This window comes from Fringilla coelebs (genome assembly GCF_963513975.1).
Source record: "Fringilla coelebs genome assembly, chromosome: 6".
NCBI lineage: Eukaryota > Metazoa > Chordata > Aves > Passeriformes > Fringillidae > Fringilla > Fringilla coelebs.
Genome location: NC_140034.1, coordinates 25,244,578 through 25,263,489, shown reverse-complemented (window position 1 = coordinate 25,263,489; position 18,912 = coordinate 25,244,578). Strand labels below are relative to the sequence as shown.

The window sequence follows — 18,912 nt, the reverse complement described above, 5'->3', positions numbered from 1 at the left end:
AGCATATTTTTTGCTATTTAAATGGTTTCATGAGACCAAAAAAACGCTCCAAAAAGAAATGCCAGTTCTTCATACTAGGTCAAAGACTTCAGATATTATTAGAAAGAAGTAAAAATTATGCTATGATGATTAAGGATAAAACAGTCATGCATATTCCAGGTATTCTAAAATATCTATAAATTTCAGATTTAAATGATGTTATAGAGGATTTCTTACTGTGTGTTTAGCTTCTTACTGTGTGTCTTAGGTAGCATCTATAACAGGGGAATACTATGTAAGACACAGAGTGTCTGAAATGCACCATCTGAAGTTTGGAATAATTGTCAACACTCCAGAATTTGTGTACAATGAAAAAAGTGACACTAATTTTTTCACAATTGCAATTTCACTCTCACAAGGTTTCTAGTATCTGTCCTGCTTTGAGGCAATAATTGCAAAAAGCTGGATCACTGAAGGTGCCTACTATGCCAAGGTGTACCTCGTGGCATCTGGCTAACATCTGCTACTTATTCAGGAAGTTCAAATAAAATTTTATATGAAGCCACAATTTCTATTGTTCCAAATACTTAGTATTGATTCATTTTCCACATATGGTTGATTTTGAAGTCAGAATGTGACAAAGTGCCTAGTCTGAGACATGAGCCATGAATAAAACTCTTCACATCAAGAATTTCAATGCAATTCACTAAATAAAGAGTATTTAACAATCCCTAAATATTGTCCTTCTTATTCTACATTATAGTGAAAATGATTGTTCTCAACATTTAGTCCCATTATTACACCTCCATTTATGAGTTTTAGAAGTTTTCCCAGCATTTGTGCAGCTTGAGCATACTCAGAAGATAAGCATGCACTTCTTAAGAGAAAGGCAAATGCAATGAGTAAAAGAAACACATCAGCTGTGAGACAGAGAGGGGGTTACTGCTGCTTCATTAGCAAGACAACATGAGTATTTTGTGTTTGTCACCTGCTTCTGTGTGCATGTATGCCACCGGTTCCTGAGGGGGTACTGATACAAGAGAGCCAGGCTAACAAAAATTATTGGGGACCAGAGAATCCTTGGAGGAGAAACTAAAGCAAATTCCACACACCACTGCAAAAACTCCACCCAAAATAGCAATATTCTCTTCATACAGCTGCAGCAAGGAGTGTGTCAAGAATCAAAAAAGCAGGACATCTGCCATGCATGACTGTTTGCTGATAAATTTAGTAAATTTTTAATCTTAGAACATGATGATATGGAAACATATAGTACTCTGAACAAAGAAAAAAACAACAGAGCAGATAAAACCTTTACAAATCATTAAGCAAATCAAATCTTTGACGTGTTCTGCTATCTAAGTATCCTATCAGAAATGTCAAAATAATGTCAGAAGGAGGAAGGTGATTGACAGAATATGTCAGTCTCAGAAAGCTACTTCAGACTGTACAACACAGACTCAGAGTTGGAGAAGACTCTAAGAGGGAGATGACCAGAATTTCTGGTATCCATGCAACCATTATTATAGCATTCACATACTACCATTGGCACACTGTGATTAACAGACCAGCGCATTAAGGAAAAAGTTGCAATCAGGTTATGTGAAGAGGACTGAATATCCCTGCTGATTGCAAATGACAGCTGATTTTTTCAGTCAGGCCTGCACTTAGAAAATGCACTGTCTCAGAGGGTAGATAAACTCTCCTTGGAAATAGGAGGGCCAAACTCACTGCCAATTTTTTCCCATCCCATACACAAGCAAATCAACACAGTTTAATTAAGAGTTTACAGTGACCCATCACCACAAGATCTACAATGTGATATTATAAACGTTCTTCAAAAACGGATAAGCACGGGCCTATTTATTATTAACTCCCTACTAAGTCAAAAAGTGTCTATGAAGTATTACACAGTACCAGAAAACAAAGCACACACCTGCAGGCAGAGAGACATCCATATACTCATGCTGGCTTTGAAATTAACTATTTCTGCTGGTCTACTACTGTAAAAAGAAGGGCTAATACAGAAATGTAGTGCCTGACATCTGTTTTCTTTGACAAGTCTCAAGTACTCTTGTAGCCTTGACATCCACATTCAACTGGATATCTATTAACTGTTGGGGTCAATTTGAATAATGAAGCGAACTTCAATGTGAAGCCATGGGAGAACCCTATGTAAGTTAAGCAGGAGCTCTTACCCAAGATTCTCCAGTTCTGTTATTCAAATTGAATAGAAAGGTCCATGTTCTCTCTATTGCCATTGGTAGTTTTTGCTGCATTGATTGTAATATTCCAAATTGCCCTTTCCTGTTGGATCCTCTGCTTAGACCCCATCTTAACCCCGCCCCTTTTAGAAATGTATAAATAACCCTGCAGACCGTGGACTCTGGCTTCTTCTAATTTGTTGCTTGTATGGTGCATGCTGTTTAGTTTGTTGTTTTACCATTACATTAAAGTTACTTTTCTGAGCAACTAGATCAAGCGGTCTCTCTCGTCAAAGTCGCCGGGGCTGGTTCTCGGAGAAGCCACAGGCCAACCGACCAGGCTAGGACCAGGGGGCTTCAATTAACCATCATCCAAATTCCTAATAAACTAACACTGCTCAGTATATTAGAGATTCGTAAGTAAGTAAATGAAGATCAGTTTCAAGAACATCACTTCAGGATTCTCTTTCACTGACACTGTTATGGTCCTGGACTTGTGGAAATCCTTGATCATCAGATTCACTTTTCCATTTTGTGTACTTTCTGAAAAATAGCACTTTTGTTCCCTTTTTCCTCCCTCTTCAAATGTATTGTTTTCACCACTCTGACCCCTCTTTTTCTTTGCTCCAGCAATATTCCAACACAAGGAAAGGCCACCTTGATTAGTGAATCCTGTCTGTCTTTCACAAAAGACGTTAATTCTGGTAGTGTCTCCAGAAAAGCTGTTTAACCACAGACCATAAAATACACCTGTTCCCAAAACCCTTTAGTCCACTACAAACTTAAAAGCCAGAAGTGAACTGCTAATGCCACAGCTAAAACATCCCAGAGGAAAAAAAGCAGGAGACAATAAAGACAGCCCTTGATGTCTTCAGCTCCCTGCTCTCACAGGAACGTAATTAGATTCAACTTTCAAATGTTCTTAGATAACAGACCGTGCCCATGTTACAGGAAACATCCACCACTCTTAGCCATTCTTGTATGAAGAAAATTCCTTCTTGACCTCAAGTCTGGCCATGGGTTGAACACCAAGAGCATGTCCATTGATTTTTAATCAAGAGGTTTTTATACCACTGAGACTTAGGCCAGAGTTTGAAGTTTAGCATTTTTTTGCTGTTCTCTACTGACACAACTGACTCCATCAGAGCCTAATTCAAGCCAGGAAAGTTTGTAGAGTTTTTTTCTAATTTCACACCAAGCAAACAGGTTTTAAAGAACTTCCCACAACCCCATTTTAATTTTTAAATTACATTATACTGAACAGTAAACATAAGATACTCCAAGCCAGATGGAAAAAGAATTCCACTGATGACTTAACAAAGCTACCCTTTAATATCAGTGTCCAGACAACTGGTACCTCATAAGTGATGACATGAAACCCACCAGCCAATGCTATCTAAAATCAAATACACATAATGCATTCCACTTACCATGCCAACCTTACCGGGGGGACATATTATCAGCATTTTAATGGAGGCCACATTACGTCATAAATGACAGGCTGTGTTTTGATGCATATTAAAAAGTACAGTTTGGAGAACTGAATTAAAAATACAGTGCACAACTCCATGGAACTGGCCAATTCCAAGACATTGAGCTGGCAAGCTATGTCCAAGGAATTTAATAGACCTTTCATATTCTGTGATGTTTAAACATACAAGACTGTGGTGGTTTTTGGTACTGGAAGTTTACTATGTCAAAGTAAATTGTTTTCCAATTGCTCATCGCTGTACATCAATATAATGCTTTAAACCATCACTTTTGATGGCTGATGATGATAATGATAATACATTTTAAATTCTTTGACTAAGCTACTTGAGTAATGACAGAAAGATCGGACCTTTCCAAACATGAAAACACAATGAATCAACATGTGTCATCTACAGAAATGGCACAAACATCACTTAATGTGATCACATAAAACACATCCATCATTCATCTCTAAATCCATTTCATCATATCTAATCCAAAACTCTGCAAGTATTAACAGTCAGCCATAGAAAAAGTAGTATTTTAGCAACAACCTATCACATGACAAGAACTAGTAGTTACACCTTTGTTAGAAATCTTTTGGATCAAAATTTAAACTTATCTTTCAGTTTATGGAATTCAGAAATTTCTTGATGATTTAACTAACAGGTTGATTTTAACTTGTTGATTTAACTAACAGAACTCAATCTGGAGTAAGGAAAAGGCATGTAAGTGACTGACTTACCTTACGTTTTTTAATTTATGGTTGATAAATCTATTCTTCCAAGAGCAGATCCTCCAAAACATACAATTTCAGCTCCAACAACAAAACCAGACAAGAGACAGTGTTTTCTGACACATTTACAAATATACTAACGTGATTCTGAGCTGAATAACAAAATCTGTATGATCAAAGTTTCATAAACTTCGCAGATTGAAGGAAAGCAGCATTTTTTGAACTAGAAATTAAACCTTAGTCACACTAATACTGGATAAATACTTAATATCTTTAGGCAAGAAAGATTATTAACGTCATGATACTGCTATTTTAGAAAGACTAGTCACAAAATGGTCATTAAAATAATTTTGTTAACAAAAAATGACAAGTCCATGCTTCAAAACATTAGAAACAGGCAATTTTTCAGCACTTAATCTATTGTTTATTTAATTAAAAAAAGCTGGTCTCTGAATGCTCTTCTGTAGGTTTCAGTTCCCTAAAGGCAACATCACCATTACAAAAAAAACATCCCCTATATTAATCTGAAAAAAAGAAAAGGGCCCCTGAATATCACATCTGTAGAACTGCAAGGGAATGTATATGCCTTGGAAACCATTTGAGTGAAAGGATACAAGTTTTGGTATAATGGGATTAATGATTTCAATGCACGGCTTGCATTTATAGCTGTTGCACGAACCATAATAGGCAGAATTTTTCCATTCACAATAGCACCATCAAAGAGTGGACCAAAAAATGGAACCTGAATAAAAAATTAAGAAGTTCAACATAAAGCAAGACAAGATCGTAGCTATAACAATTAGCAATCAACATTAACAATAGAGCACTCAAATATATGTCTTTTTCCCTCCTCATTGCTAGATAATCAAACCAGTTATTGTGTTGCAAGTCAGACCTTTTCTCTTGTGGAAATATACAGCCATATAACTGCTTGATATCCTTGGCAACAGATAACACAGCATTTGAAAAAAAATTAAGTAACTATTTGAATGTCTCATCAAAGAGCATTTCCAACATTTGCTGCAAAAATCCTAGGAACAGTCATGCATGTAATGTTTATGGGGTTGATAGGCTAGATGATAATATTATAAATGGTAAGAAGCAAAAGAAATAATTACTCAAATTCTAAAATATTTTTTACCATGGCTCTAGTTATTAACATGTCTCTAAAGATATGGGCGAAAGTGTCATACAGTTACTGGTGTATTGACCCTCACCTTCTATTTTTTTTTCCTTCTGTTCTTCTTCCTTTCTATATAAACTGAACAAAAGCACTGTAAGCCCTTTACAGAAGAAATCTGTGGTGAAAGTTTCATCTCTTTGGAGTCTAATTGTAAAACCTTATTTGTGAGATCAGTGGAAAACCTTAATATTTAGAATAGCTAGCCCCCAAAAGGTGAACAGAGCAGATAGATCTTATGTTTTGGCATTACATATCTCTCTAATCCATCATCATTTTGCAATGATGACAAACAAAACCAAACATTCAGTATAAAGTATCTTCATTTCCTGTACATGTGAATAAAGTTCTGAAGCTGCTGACATAAAGCAGGAGAAAAGCAGCAAAATTTGTGCATCAGCTCAGCAAAGGAAGCAGAGTGTACACTAAATATTCTTCCTGCTACAAGGAAACAAATGCTGCAAAATAATTTTAGATCCCTGTGTTATCTTTGCCATTAGTCATTTACTGTAGTTTTGAGAAACTGAAATCTGACGGAAGGCACTTTTTTCACATACAAGGACTTCTTTTTGGACTTACAACAATCCCTGTTTTCAGCAGTATTTGTTTTCCTTCTTAACCCACATGCTCCCAATAATACAACTATTTGTATTTAAAATAGTAAAAGAAAGAATATACTTATTAGTTAACAATATAAATAATCCAATAGTAACAAGACTGATTGTTATTTCATGCCTATCAGTAGATAGAAGAAATCATCATGAGGTAATTGAGGCAATATTTCTGCCATACCTCATTTATTAATATGAGTGCTTGTAACAATAATTTTAATAAAGTATAGAAATTCATGGCAAGTGACATCACACACAGAAGTTAGGTAGTACAAATAATCATGACTACTTTTACTCAGTCAGTTTAGTGTTCACAACCCTAAACCACTACTTTAAGAACAGGGCCAGCACTGACATTTGAGGAACAGTCATTAGAAAGAATGTGTGTTCTTATGCCCAAGGGCTGAGTGGCCTTGCTTTACTGAATTAATCTCCAAATTCTTGTGTGGAGATAAGAAGAAAGTAAAAAATAGTTTTGAGAGGAAAAAAGGGGAATATGACACGGATGGAGGAAGTTGGAACAGGCCATTATTCAGCTACCTCGGTTATGCATCAAATTTGATATATAATGTACAAATTTGATACATAACATACAAATTTGATACATAACATACAAAAAAGTTCAACAAGTTTACTGTAATATTTTAATTACTACGCAGAACATTCTAGTTTTGTTTCCATATTATGTTGTTAGCAGATATGCTTTACAGCATCAGGTGTTTGCAATTTCAAATTACTTATTTTACTATGCACTGTACTCACTGAGCTCTCCCTTTTCCCTCCTACCACCACTGCAACTGTCCATGGTGAAGACATCACCATGTTGGATCAGTCTATTATACCAAAACCTCAGATTCTAAACAAAACTCAGTTCATGTAAAACACATCAAGGAAACACAAAAGAAAACAAACCCTTACCTCAGGCTTTTTCATGATCTGGATACTGAACATATGGTTTTTCATGGGATAGATAACTATAAGAACATCACCAAATTCTGTTGGAATTATTCCTCTTCTATAATCTCGAGTATGTTCTGACCAGACAATGTGTACTTCATCATTTCCTAAATGTCTTAGCTGGAAAATCAGGGATAAAACGTCATCAGTTTGAACATTCTTAATTAATATTCTATAGCCATACAGTTATATTAAATGTACATATTTAAAAAGACAAACCCACTAAAAAAAAGTGAAGAAAAATTAGTAAAATAACCAAATTACACAACAGTTATTTTACAATTTCAGTGTCTTAGTTGACAGGACTGGTTTGTGCTATGAATTTCTATACATTAGTGTTAATTTCTATTTAAATTAACATATATATGAATATCTTCTTCCTACTGGAAGCTAAAATATTGTTGATATTTTCTCAAGAATGCAGAGCGGTTCAACCCGATTTACTAAAATGTGTTCAAGATTGCCATCACTGATCGGGAGAAAATTACTAAATTCTGTATGAACTTCTACAGTATATGAATGGAGATGTGTTTAAAAGTTACATATCTGAGAAGTTAACCTCATCATTCTAGCCAAATTCCAAACTGCCTACTACAACCAAAAAGCTTTTAAAGGAGAATAGCTACTGCATTCTCCACAGCTCCCAGAAAACTAAGATAAATGATCATTTTCCATGGAACCAGATCACCTTTGCAAAAATAACACCCTGCTCCCCTACAAACTGTGAAATGGGTCTTGATTTGGCTCAGAATGTCTGAATGGGTTCCTCAAAATCCATGCTGTATCCTCAGATGTAATCATATAACCAGATTAAGGAATTCCTTGAACACTCTGGAATTATCTGACTGAAGAACCAAAACACTCCTGATAAACATCTTCTGATACTGAATGTTCACATCTTGTAGAGAGGCTTTATGTATACTGATCAAATACATTCAGATTATTAAATGTGAGACTCTTTCCAGTAAGAGTTATTTCTGAAAATTCAAAGTGGAATATCTTTTTTATCTCCTAGTGCATCACCAGTTATTGACAATTGTCTTCACCTCCATTCCCAGCTTGTTTCCACAGCTTTAGGTAGGTGGAACTTGTCAAACAATCACCTTAATGTTATTCAAAGGACTGCAGTGTTTAACACGTAACATCCAAATACCACTCTGAGCATGTACAAGAAGCTATTCCATATAAAAAAGCAACAATTTGCCAGAGCACTTTCAGAACACAATTGCACTTTAAATAAAAGAAAACACATGCAGTCTTCAGAGAAATTTAATTGTAATTATTCACGTCTTTATTTTACAGAACCTCCTGGAATGCTTTTGTCTTATCCGAAGGCCTACAGCAGTTTTCAGTAGCAGACTCAAAAAAAAAAAGTAAAAAAAAAAAAAAGACAAAAAGAAGCTATCTCTGTTCTTCTCTCTTAGCTTTAAATAGTATCAGACTGAAGAACAGGGTTGTATTTCTATAAAAAAAAAGGATTTTCTTCAGTGTTGGATTGGGCAAAGGACAGGTGCCTGCACTACCCTAACTCTTCTTTCATGTTCAACAAGTAATTTGTTTTGTCTGGCCCAGACTGTACATACACCTACGCTAAAATGGCTGTGGTGCCTTTGATGCCAGCTGTTCTTACCTTTTGGGTAGATGGCTAAATTATTTTGAAAAACACTTAGGGATACTCCTGCACCAACACTTGAACACAGCAAAAGAATTGGTTATATCAACATTCACTACAGTGAGCTTTATTTTACTAGGTTAGAATAAAGCCAGACAGCAACATGAATGGCTGATGTGCAACAAACAGCAGCTGAAGGACCCTGGTTAGCACTTTACTATGACAAACATCCTAAAAGACAATTAATTGCAAAATTGACCCTCTCCTACCTTAGAATCATAGAATAATTTAGGCTGGAAAAGACCTCCAAGATTATCAAGATCACCTGTTAGCCTAACACTGCCAAGTCCATCACTAAACCATGTCACTAAGCACCACATCTATACATCTTTTAAGTGCCTTTAGGGATGACAACTCCACCACTCTCCTGGATAACCTGTTCCAATGCTTGACAACTTTTTCTGTTAAGAAGTTTTTCCTAATATCCAGCCTAAACTGCCCCTAGTGTAACTTGAGGCCACTTCCTTGTCCTGTCTCTTGTTACTTGGAGAACAGACTCACCTCCACATCATTACAATCTCCTTTCATCTAGTTGTAGAAAGCAATAAAGTCAATAAGAGCAGTAAGAGAGTGACAAGAAGCATACTTAGTTGTTTTTTCTTTCCTGGCTGTAGCTTGGAGGACTTGATAAGATAAACTCCAAAACACACAACAAAGAACCCTCCAACCCCCCAAAATCACCAGGAAAGCAACTTCTCCTTCTTACCTTTTGGTTTTGCAGCAAAATTATTTAAAGAAACCTTGCACTATGGCACCAGAACAGCCCCATCCATTGATTTTCATCAGGGCAGAGTTCTATCTTTTAAGTTTACATAAGGCTAGCTTCATTTCAGTCTCTTCTAGAATCGCTGTCTAATAAATCATTATCCTTGGCCTCCTCTTCTTTGGTCACAATTAACCAACTTCTCTCTTCAGGCATGAGATAATTTTATTAATGTATCACAAACATGATCCGAGGAGGAAAATATATGCCAGGTTTTTGTTTTAAATTCAGCTCATTTCATTGTACTGGTTTCATAGCCCAAGAAAACAACTTGTTGGCACCTTTTTTTGAAGCATGACAGGAGTGGAAAGCAGGGTTGGTACATCTTAAACTGGCTATATCATCAGAGAAGTCAGTGAGGAATTGCACCTCAGATTAAAAAAAAATTCCCATTTTGCTTCCTTAGTGAAGTGACAGTCAAACTAGATGTTGAAAAATGACAACGATAAAGTATCAGGGACTGCCAGGCTTGCACATGGAAGGAAGTGAAAACCTCAGGGAGAATGAGGCTGTCCAGCCAAAGAGAAAGCATGAGGAAAATCAGTTTGGACATGAAGTGTTATGGAATGTAAAAAACCCACATGATCTTAGATTGAGGGATGGCCATCTGGAGCACTGACTGAACTCAGTGAACCAACTGCCAAAAAGCAGGACTGGGGCCAATACACCACCACTGCACTGTGCCATTCATAATTCAGCAAGACCAAACTATTTACTAATAGAATTTTTCCTCCTTTACTTGCAATCTTTGGGCTCAGAGGCAATAAACTCACAGACTGTTAGAAACAAGTGATGCTGACAGTGTACATGCCAAATAAACAGCTTTAAATTCAAAACATATAGAGAGTTTAAATACTGCAGCTTCTTGAGGGCTTCTTGAGGCTATCACTGCCTCTGAATTTCATTTGTCAAAGATTGCCCCTGTGTACCTGATACTGACACCTGCAGTTAATCAGATAGGATACAAGTTCTTGCACTTCTATGAAAGTTACCAGATGGAGCATCACTACTGATGCATGTTTTCACATTAGACTGAAACAGATTTTGCCGTGATAAAAGTGTACTGTGTGATTATTTCAGCAGGATTACTGACAAGGGACACATCTTTTTGGATGCCAAGTGTACTGAAGCCATCAGTGACCTTTCTTTTCAATTTCAAAGTTTGCTTAATACTCAAATATATGTGTGAGAATACATTCCAGGCTGAAAGCAGAAACTTCTTCAGAGGAAAAGAAAAATGTATCAGATTATTTCAGAGTTCCAAGTCCTGTCAAATGTATTTCACCTCATGATTACTGTCAAGAATGGTCTGGCAATGACCCAGTTTGAGTAAAATGTAGAATGGCATCTCTGTGACATGTAATGGATTAAGAGTCAAAATCAGAGGATGCAAGTAGGTGGATGATGCTATAAAGAATGAACGGTGATATATAACAAAAAGAGAAGTACTCAGGATCAAAACCTTTTTATTATAGATGGTCAGATGTCTGACAAAAATAATATACAAGCTCTGACACTACTAACACAGTCCTCCTTATTCCTTCTTTCAGATATCCTCGCCTTGGTCAGCAAGAAAAGCTGCTGAAAAAGCACAAATGGTGGTAACTGGACTTATCAACAACACTTGATTCATGGTTGAGATCTGATACCTGAAATTGACTTGAAAATCTTTCCTGGCTTATTTAATCTGCTAGGTTTTGCATAAACCTTTTAGAAAGAAGAATTTTAGATTTCTTCTAAATTTTTCATTTGAGAACCTTGAAATCCAGCAGTGCTAAACAACCGGATCTCCTGCAAGCACAGCAACCATTTTGAGAATCCATCATTCACTGTAATTATTACACCAAAGGAGAACCAGAGACTGACCTCTTTCAACTTTAATCTGGTTCTTTATTTCTTTGTATTGAATTGGAAGCATCACAGAATTCAGTGCCCTGGACACAAGTAGGAGAAAGATACTGAGCTACAACTACCTCTGCTCATTGAAGCCTTAATGACAGAAAAAACCATGATTTCCCAAGAAGGTGTAGCCCCAGTATGATCTAACAGAATGGGATTTGGTGCACACAGAATGGACAGCTGTCAAGACTGAATTCTGTTTTAATGGTTAGTTGTCTTCATAGTTATTAATTGACCTTGTTTTCCTGAATTTACAGGTTCTTACGTGCTTATATCACAGTAAGCCTAACAAAGTGCAAATCAGTACCAGAGACATAAGTCACTGCAATAATACAAATAATAAAAAGTCCTAAAATAATGTTATACTTTGAGCTGGTGATACATTGGAAACACTGGGAATTACAGCTTACACACCAGTATTCTAACACTCTAAATGCAGATCACACTGCCCTAGAGAGTTTATTATCCAAGCATAAGACATGACACAAAGCATGGAGATGGACAAATGCAAAGAAGGTGTTTTACAAATGTAAAAAGGTGTTAAAGATTAGAAAAATGTTGTTTATATCAGCATTCTTCAAGAATGTTGGTGTCAAGACCAGAGAAAGGAAGGTTCATCAATCAAAACAACAGTTTACAATATAGAGAATAAATTTTAACTGTGTGTATGGAAAGGCTATGTCGGAAGAAACGTTAGGTGGGAAAAAGAAGAGTTGTAAGCACAGAATGAATGTAAGAATCCAGAAAGTGGACCAAATTAAAGATGATTTCAGGCTGTTGGGCACAAGTGACAGGCCCAATGGTCATGTTATCTGTGATGATCTGGAAAGGTGGCAATGAGAAAGAGATTAAGAGCTCTGTTTTAGCCATTTTAAACCTGAGCTGTCGGGAAGACAGCCCTGAGGAGATAAAAGAGACAAACAGATTTTTTTAAGGCTTGCTTTGAAACTCTACTCCATTAGAACAAATATATAAAAATGACTGACTGTTAGGTTACCTGAAATTTCAAATTTAACTCAAAATACTTTAAAATATTCTTACTCTATAACCATCATCATGTGTCAGCTCTCCTAATACATTTATGTTAACTGAATACAAAAGAAACGTGAAATAAATATAACCAAGAGGGATGATCAAATCTAATTTTGATACATTAGTGTCATATGCTGTACATGTTACAATAGCAGCCAGACTTTAAACTAAGCTGCAGGCTATACTGAAATTTCCAAATGGCAGATTGTTCTAAGTGATACCAAGTATAATTGAAGTAATAAACGATAGTAAAAGCAAAGCACACTGTCAGGAAGAATTTAAGTATTTACTTTTTAAAATTAAATGAGTTAGGTTTGGAAAGGCAAGACAAGTGAAATAATGCAGGGCTCAATTTACTGAAAATTCCTTTTATTTATCTGTTACATTAACCCTTGAACTCTTGCCAAAATTACTGTAATTTCTAATACCCACTTACCTAAAGGAGGCAGAAAAAAGCTATTATATTTTCTTCTGATAGAAGAGCTAGACTCAACTTTTTTCTTCTTCAAAAATTGAAGTGTTTTTATTACAAAAAGAACAAAAGGAGCAAAGATTTATGAAATAATGGCCTTATGCAGCTACTTTTGTCCATTTAATGTTAACAGCACTACTGCCTACAGTGCATGCACCTTCTAGATGAATCTTTCACAAAACTTTGTATCAATAACTATGGTGTGTTAGGGGTTTTGTTTGGTTCGGGTTTTTAGCAATATTTGTATCTAACTGTAACATGAAAAAATAATGTACTAATAATTCATATCTATAAATCTTCAAGTTCCCAATACATGTTAGCAACACAAAAAAAAATCCGTAAGTACTGGGAGCTGTAACGATTTTATGTGGTTAGGATCATGTCATGCACAATTTAGAATTGTTTAATATACCAAAAGCTCAAGATTAATTAGTATTCTAATCACTAACAACATTACTACTTTTTATTTACATACTGTGTGTATAAAATTCTCACTTGCAATGCCTTCACTCCTTTAGGAAGTTTCTCCTAAGGAAGGAGGAACTAGACTGGTCATAGCTCATTTATGTGCCTCTACAGCCTTTCTCGTTCTGTGAATTGAGTCTTCACATTATTTAGTTCTCATATTTTCTGCAAGCTTGTTCTTGTAAGGTTAGTGTAAATACTTTTTACTCTAACCTTTAATTGTAACAAAACCAGAATGGATTGGATTATCAGCATTAAACTTATAATTTTGTATTTGCAAATCAAATAGTTATTTTATGTACGTCTTTCAATCTTAAGCTCCGTTGCACAATCAGAAGTTTTTCATTCGTTCCTGAATTCATGTCTTTTTTTGCTCTTGTTCATATCATCAGAAACAAATGCTTCAGAGATATCAAGACACTTAAAAGTTTAATTTACTACTCTCTAAGACTGATGGAAAATCGGTTTTAAAATGGCTTAGCCCCTGAAACAGCAGAATCTTGATTTTACAGAGGCTCAACTGGCAGGAAGAAGTTTTGGTTTAATTTAATTTAGTTTCCATTTATAAGATGAACCTAACATGTACCTCTAGGCACATTTACAATATAAAAACCAGCAGCCATTTGAAGACAACTACTGCAAGTTTGCTTGTTTTTCTGCTATTGAATAAAGCAGACAAAAAATCCCATGAAAGACCTGTAGAGAAGCTCAAATCCCAAGTTTCTCTGAAGATCACGAACAGTCCATGCACTCAGAGCAATTAGAACTGTTAGCACTCACATGGCTCTCAAATAACTTTGATTGTGTGTGAGCCGATTTCATAAAACACAATCCTTTTGCTGATATGTTCAGTCCAAGCAGCATGAGTAGTTGCAGAAATAGTAAATGAATTGAGACTGTATTCCTACTCATGTCTCTTGATAGCGCTTGCTGATTTATCCCAAGATGTGAACCTCAGCTGATGTTTCTTTCACGTTTAGGATTAATTTCTTAACATCTCTCTTTGCTGCTGGGTCCTTGATATCTAATACTTCTTCCCATGAAGTCTTTACTTGCTGAGTAGGAGCACTAGAAGTCTTACTACTCTATCTCCTTTACTCATTAAACATACACAAAATGAACAGCTTTTAAACATTATTAGATTTGATTGGAATGGGCTAAAAACTGTTAGGGAAGGGAGAAGAAACAGAGATAGAGGCTCACAAGCCTCTGTTCCTGGGAAGATATGCTGAAAAAGAACAAAATCAACAAACTGAGGAAGAACAGAAAAGAAACCCACAGAGAAATAAAGTAGCTTGATTTAACAGTCAACCAGTAGCTGAGCCACAAATATAATCTCAATCTATTGATACACTCTACATATCCATACAGACCTCAAATATTCCAAATCACTGATGAGTGAGACTGTGGGTAAAGCAGGAGTGAAACAGGTCTGGGGCAAGCTGGAATTGTGAAGAAGCCCAGCTGACACAATTTTCACAAGCTGAGTCACAGGAAGCCTGGACCAGCCCTGAACCTTGCCAGGCAAATACAGCTATATGTAGATGCAGAGTGCTCAGTGGTGGTGTATCCCTGGGACTTAGAAACGCTTGTTAGGCTTGGCCTTGACAAACAGCACAAGGGCTAAGCTCCTCTTCAGTGTATCAGAAACACTGTCTGGTTCCAGAAGCTTGTGCTATCTAATGAGCTCCTGTTTTTTAATCAACAACCTTGGAAGCTTGTTTTTCTTGCATGAATAACAGTCCAAGTGGAACTGGTAATCGAAGTTGTAATCAAACTGCCAAAGAAAGTTACCAACCCAAATTGTGGACAGAATGGAAAATTCTCCTGACTAAATTCAACTCTCTTGCAGCCCTATAAACAGTGGTTGGAAGTGGGACCCTTTGAGGTCTCCTGGCTGCAGCCAGCAATCTCTGAGTGGGACACCCCTCAGAGGCAGCAAACCCTCAAGTTTGCTGTACTCTGAGGACTGCTGAGAAATGCCACCAATGGAGCCTGGGCTGATAGTCCTCTGCTCAAGGACCAAGCCCTTCACTTGTTGAGAAGATGCAAAGACATCTGACATGAATGGTTCACTGAACCCAAGGAGAATTTTTTACAGGTGTATACCTCATCCATACTCCTTTAGATCTGTGTGCATGCAAGTGTAAATGTGCTATAGCAACTGTACTATGAATGTTGCTCTCAGATTAAGTACTTTATCTTTGTGAGTAAGTTAGGCCTACAGGTGAGTTACTGTTCTGCTACAGTAGAACTTTTTGTTAAATTGTTTAAATTAAGCTATCAATGTTAAGTGCTGTTAAGTTTACAAGCCAGAAAAAGCTTTAAACTGTTGCTCAAGTCTGGGGCTAAGTCTGGCAAGGGGATCCACTCTGAACCTTGTGACTCAGTGGGAGAATCTTCCTCATTGCTTTTTATCCTTACCCTTTCTCATCCTTACCCTTTTTTCATTCCCTGCCTCCCCACAGACTGGTTGATTTTAGATTTATTGATTGATTTTTCGTTTTAGTCTGACTCTTCTCTGTGTGTTTTAAGCATGCAGTAGGCAGTAGACTGAACCTTGCCAATGAAGAGTGTCACACTTTTATTTGAATATTACACCTGCTTTTGCCAATGCCTTTGCTGGTCATTCTTTGAGCTGTCTAAAACACTCCTTCATGACATGCTCCTGGAAACAGACATGAGATCTTGCCTCTGTGTTCAGCTGAAGTCCACAGCATTTTCAAATTATTCACTATTAATTAATTTTCACCTATTAACTATTTTTCACCCATCTTCCCCCTTTTCAACACTTTGGAATTATCTAGTTCAAACAGATTACAAACAAACATTGAAAGGTTAATTACAAGCTGTGTTTTATAAAAACAGGTTTTTGTTCAAAAAATAAAAAAGCCAGTCAACTTAAACAGACCCCCCCCCATTGTTCTATACTAAAACAGTAGCAACAGTAGCAATTTTAAAATGAGTTATATTTGCTATCAACCACTTCTATAAATCATTTAACAACCTTAGTATTACCCTGACTCTACTTCAGGAAATAAAGAAAAGAAAGGATGCAGCATAATAGGCACACAAGCAAAAGCATTTTTAATTAAAAAAACCCACCAAACCAACCTGAGATGGAACAGTGAGAAGTTAGAATTCATAGTTAGTCTATAATAAGAACAATAATATTTTTTCTTCAAGTTGAACACAAAGAAAAAGAAGTCATTAATAATTGAGGCTTGCCAGAGGCATGGCTATTTCTCTCTTTACTAACTGTCTACCATCTAATTTAATTACAAGTATTAAAGTCCATGCTGAGGTCAACCAGCTTCAGTTCCTCCAATATTACACTTCAACCAGTGCTCATTAACGTGTCTAGTGAATGGATTAGCACATCTGAAGATGTATGTATGCAGGATGGGGGGACAGTCTGAGGATAGCTAATTGTTCATTTATAGTAGGACACATGTTCAAGATTGTAACTTATTATCACTAATGTGGAATTTATTAAATTCTAAAGAAAAAAAATACCAATACAGAAAAACATTTTTTTTCTTAATGCAGCTATAAGAGATCATATCACTGTTGAGAATCTGTGCCTCCTCCAGGACAATACACCTTACATACAATAAACATCGTCTTCATATTTTTAACTTTTTTTTAAAGGGAAAATTATGTTAACAACCTGCACATGACCCTTAGGTGAATAAAAAGTCATCTCAGAAAGCACTCATCGCATATTTCTGATTGGCATCTAAGGTTTCAAAAGTACTAAGATATCATATAGATGTAATACTTTTTCTTCTGCACCAACCACTACTTCCCTGCACTTTTCATATGTTCTTGCCAACAATTCCAATGATTGGAAAAATAACCAGTATGGTAAAATTAGAAATTAGCAGACAATATACCAACTTAGCAGGTAAAGATGTTATGATATTTTATGGTATTTTGTTGTTGTGCTGGATTTTTTTTAAAGTTACTGGATTTTCTTTGACTCTAATTTCTCTAGGTTTATAACCAAGAGAACACTGTTTATTCAGAGACACCTACCTTTTTTGTTAAAGAGTCATCTGAATCAGAAGGCATTCTTGTTGACACATGGAACATAACTTCCACTGTTGAGGTAGCAAAATATGGAGTGGTCAATCCAGTGCTTTTGTTTTTTTGCAGTCCTCCCATAAAACCACAATGGTTTGTGAGATTTACCTAGAAATAAAGACCAGAAAACTTTACAAAAAAAATTATCAGGTAATAAATACACTCTTTATACTTTAAAATGCACTTTCAACAGAACTTTAAAAGCGAAGATCCTTTTCCCAACAGTATAGTTATACTTGGTTTCTAAAAGAGTTCAGACTTGCTGACTAGACTGGAAATCAACTGCAGTGCATTAGCGGTCTATATTCCATGGTCACCACAGAAGCTACTGGAAAGATGAGATTAGAAGAAAGGAAAGATAGTGTAAATAATATTTACTGCATTATTTCCTGATCATTTGAGTGTAGTCACTTACATGTGCTTTCTCAATTTTTTAAAATTCTCTGATACTACATCAACCTTGACTTGAGCTCTGGAAAAACTCTGTGTAACAGTCAGGGAATTTATTACCTTCCATATATTTTTTAAAGAATTTTTCATTCTGTGAATATAAAAAAATTCTCAGGAAACTAACTGATAATTTGTAAAAAAGCTTTTAAATCTTAGATCAATGGGAAATAGTCTGACACTGAAATAAGTAAGCATGTTAAATGTGCTGTTTCACCTTTAAAACAGTGACTACAAAATGTTGTTTTTCAGATGTGAATACATATTATCTCTGCCTGCATGGGATATATTTGTTTCCTTGATACTGAAGGATGCAGAGTTTAATGTTAAAATGTTACAATATTAGTTGTCTCATTGTGGAATATTAATCCAAACTAGCAACTCTTTAAACTAGTTAATACTGCCTAAGAGAATTAAACAACTAAAGAGGGATATTTTATGGTACTAGTGTTGTTTTTTTTTCCTCCTGAATGTGGGAAATAAACATCTATATTCATGAAAGTCAGCAGACTTGTAGCTGTTTTCCTCTGTTCCTGTGGGAAAATCAGAGTCGTTATCCACACAGTTAATCTGGTAATGTCCTTTTTATACCTAAGGAGTAAGGAAACACAAAGAACAAATAAGATAGACACTCATGTGGACTCTCCTGATGAGCACAAGTCACAAGAAGAGCAAAAAACCTGCAGCTTCCTATACAGCCAAGCAGGACCAAAAGCCATTCCTGTATTCTGTGCAACAGTGCCAAATTGAACTCTACAGTGGTAATTAATCCTGTGCATCTGAAAGATGGAAAAAAGGAAATCCTTATGGCAGTATTGAACTCAAGTGAATTAAGAGCTGCAGGATGACATAGATGATGAGGTAGATCACAATATTTCTGACTGCTGGAAGAGAAGCAGAGTGGACTGTGTGAACTGGTACATGCCTGCAGTAGAAGGC

General features: G+C 36.1%; 1 protein-coding gene across 10 annotated transcripts in view; it reads right to left on the bottom strand.

Moving 5' to 3' along the window:
• RALGAPA1 (Ral GTPase activating protein catalytic subunit alpha 1) overlaps nt 1–18,912 on the bottom strand; it is a 132,259-nt gene that overhangs the window by 28,709 nt on the left and 84,638 nt on the right. For all 10 annotated transcript variants that reach the window (XR_014616265.1, XR_014616266.1, XR_014616267.1 and 7 more), the window contains 3 exons: nt 17,479–17,634; nt 7,099–7,257; nt 5,004–5,131 (listed from right to left, as the gene is read on the bottom strand). Coding sequence is in view for 5 of the 10 variants with exons in the window: in XM_084208435.1 (XP_084064561.1) it covers nt 5,004–5,131; nt 7,099–7,257; nt 17,479–17,634 (443 nt within the window). In the remaining 5 variants the exon portion in view is untranslated. The remainder of the gene's footprint in view (nt 1–5,003; nt 5,132–7,098; nt 7,258–17,478; nt 17,635–18,912) is intronic.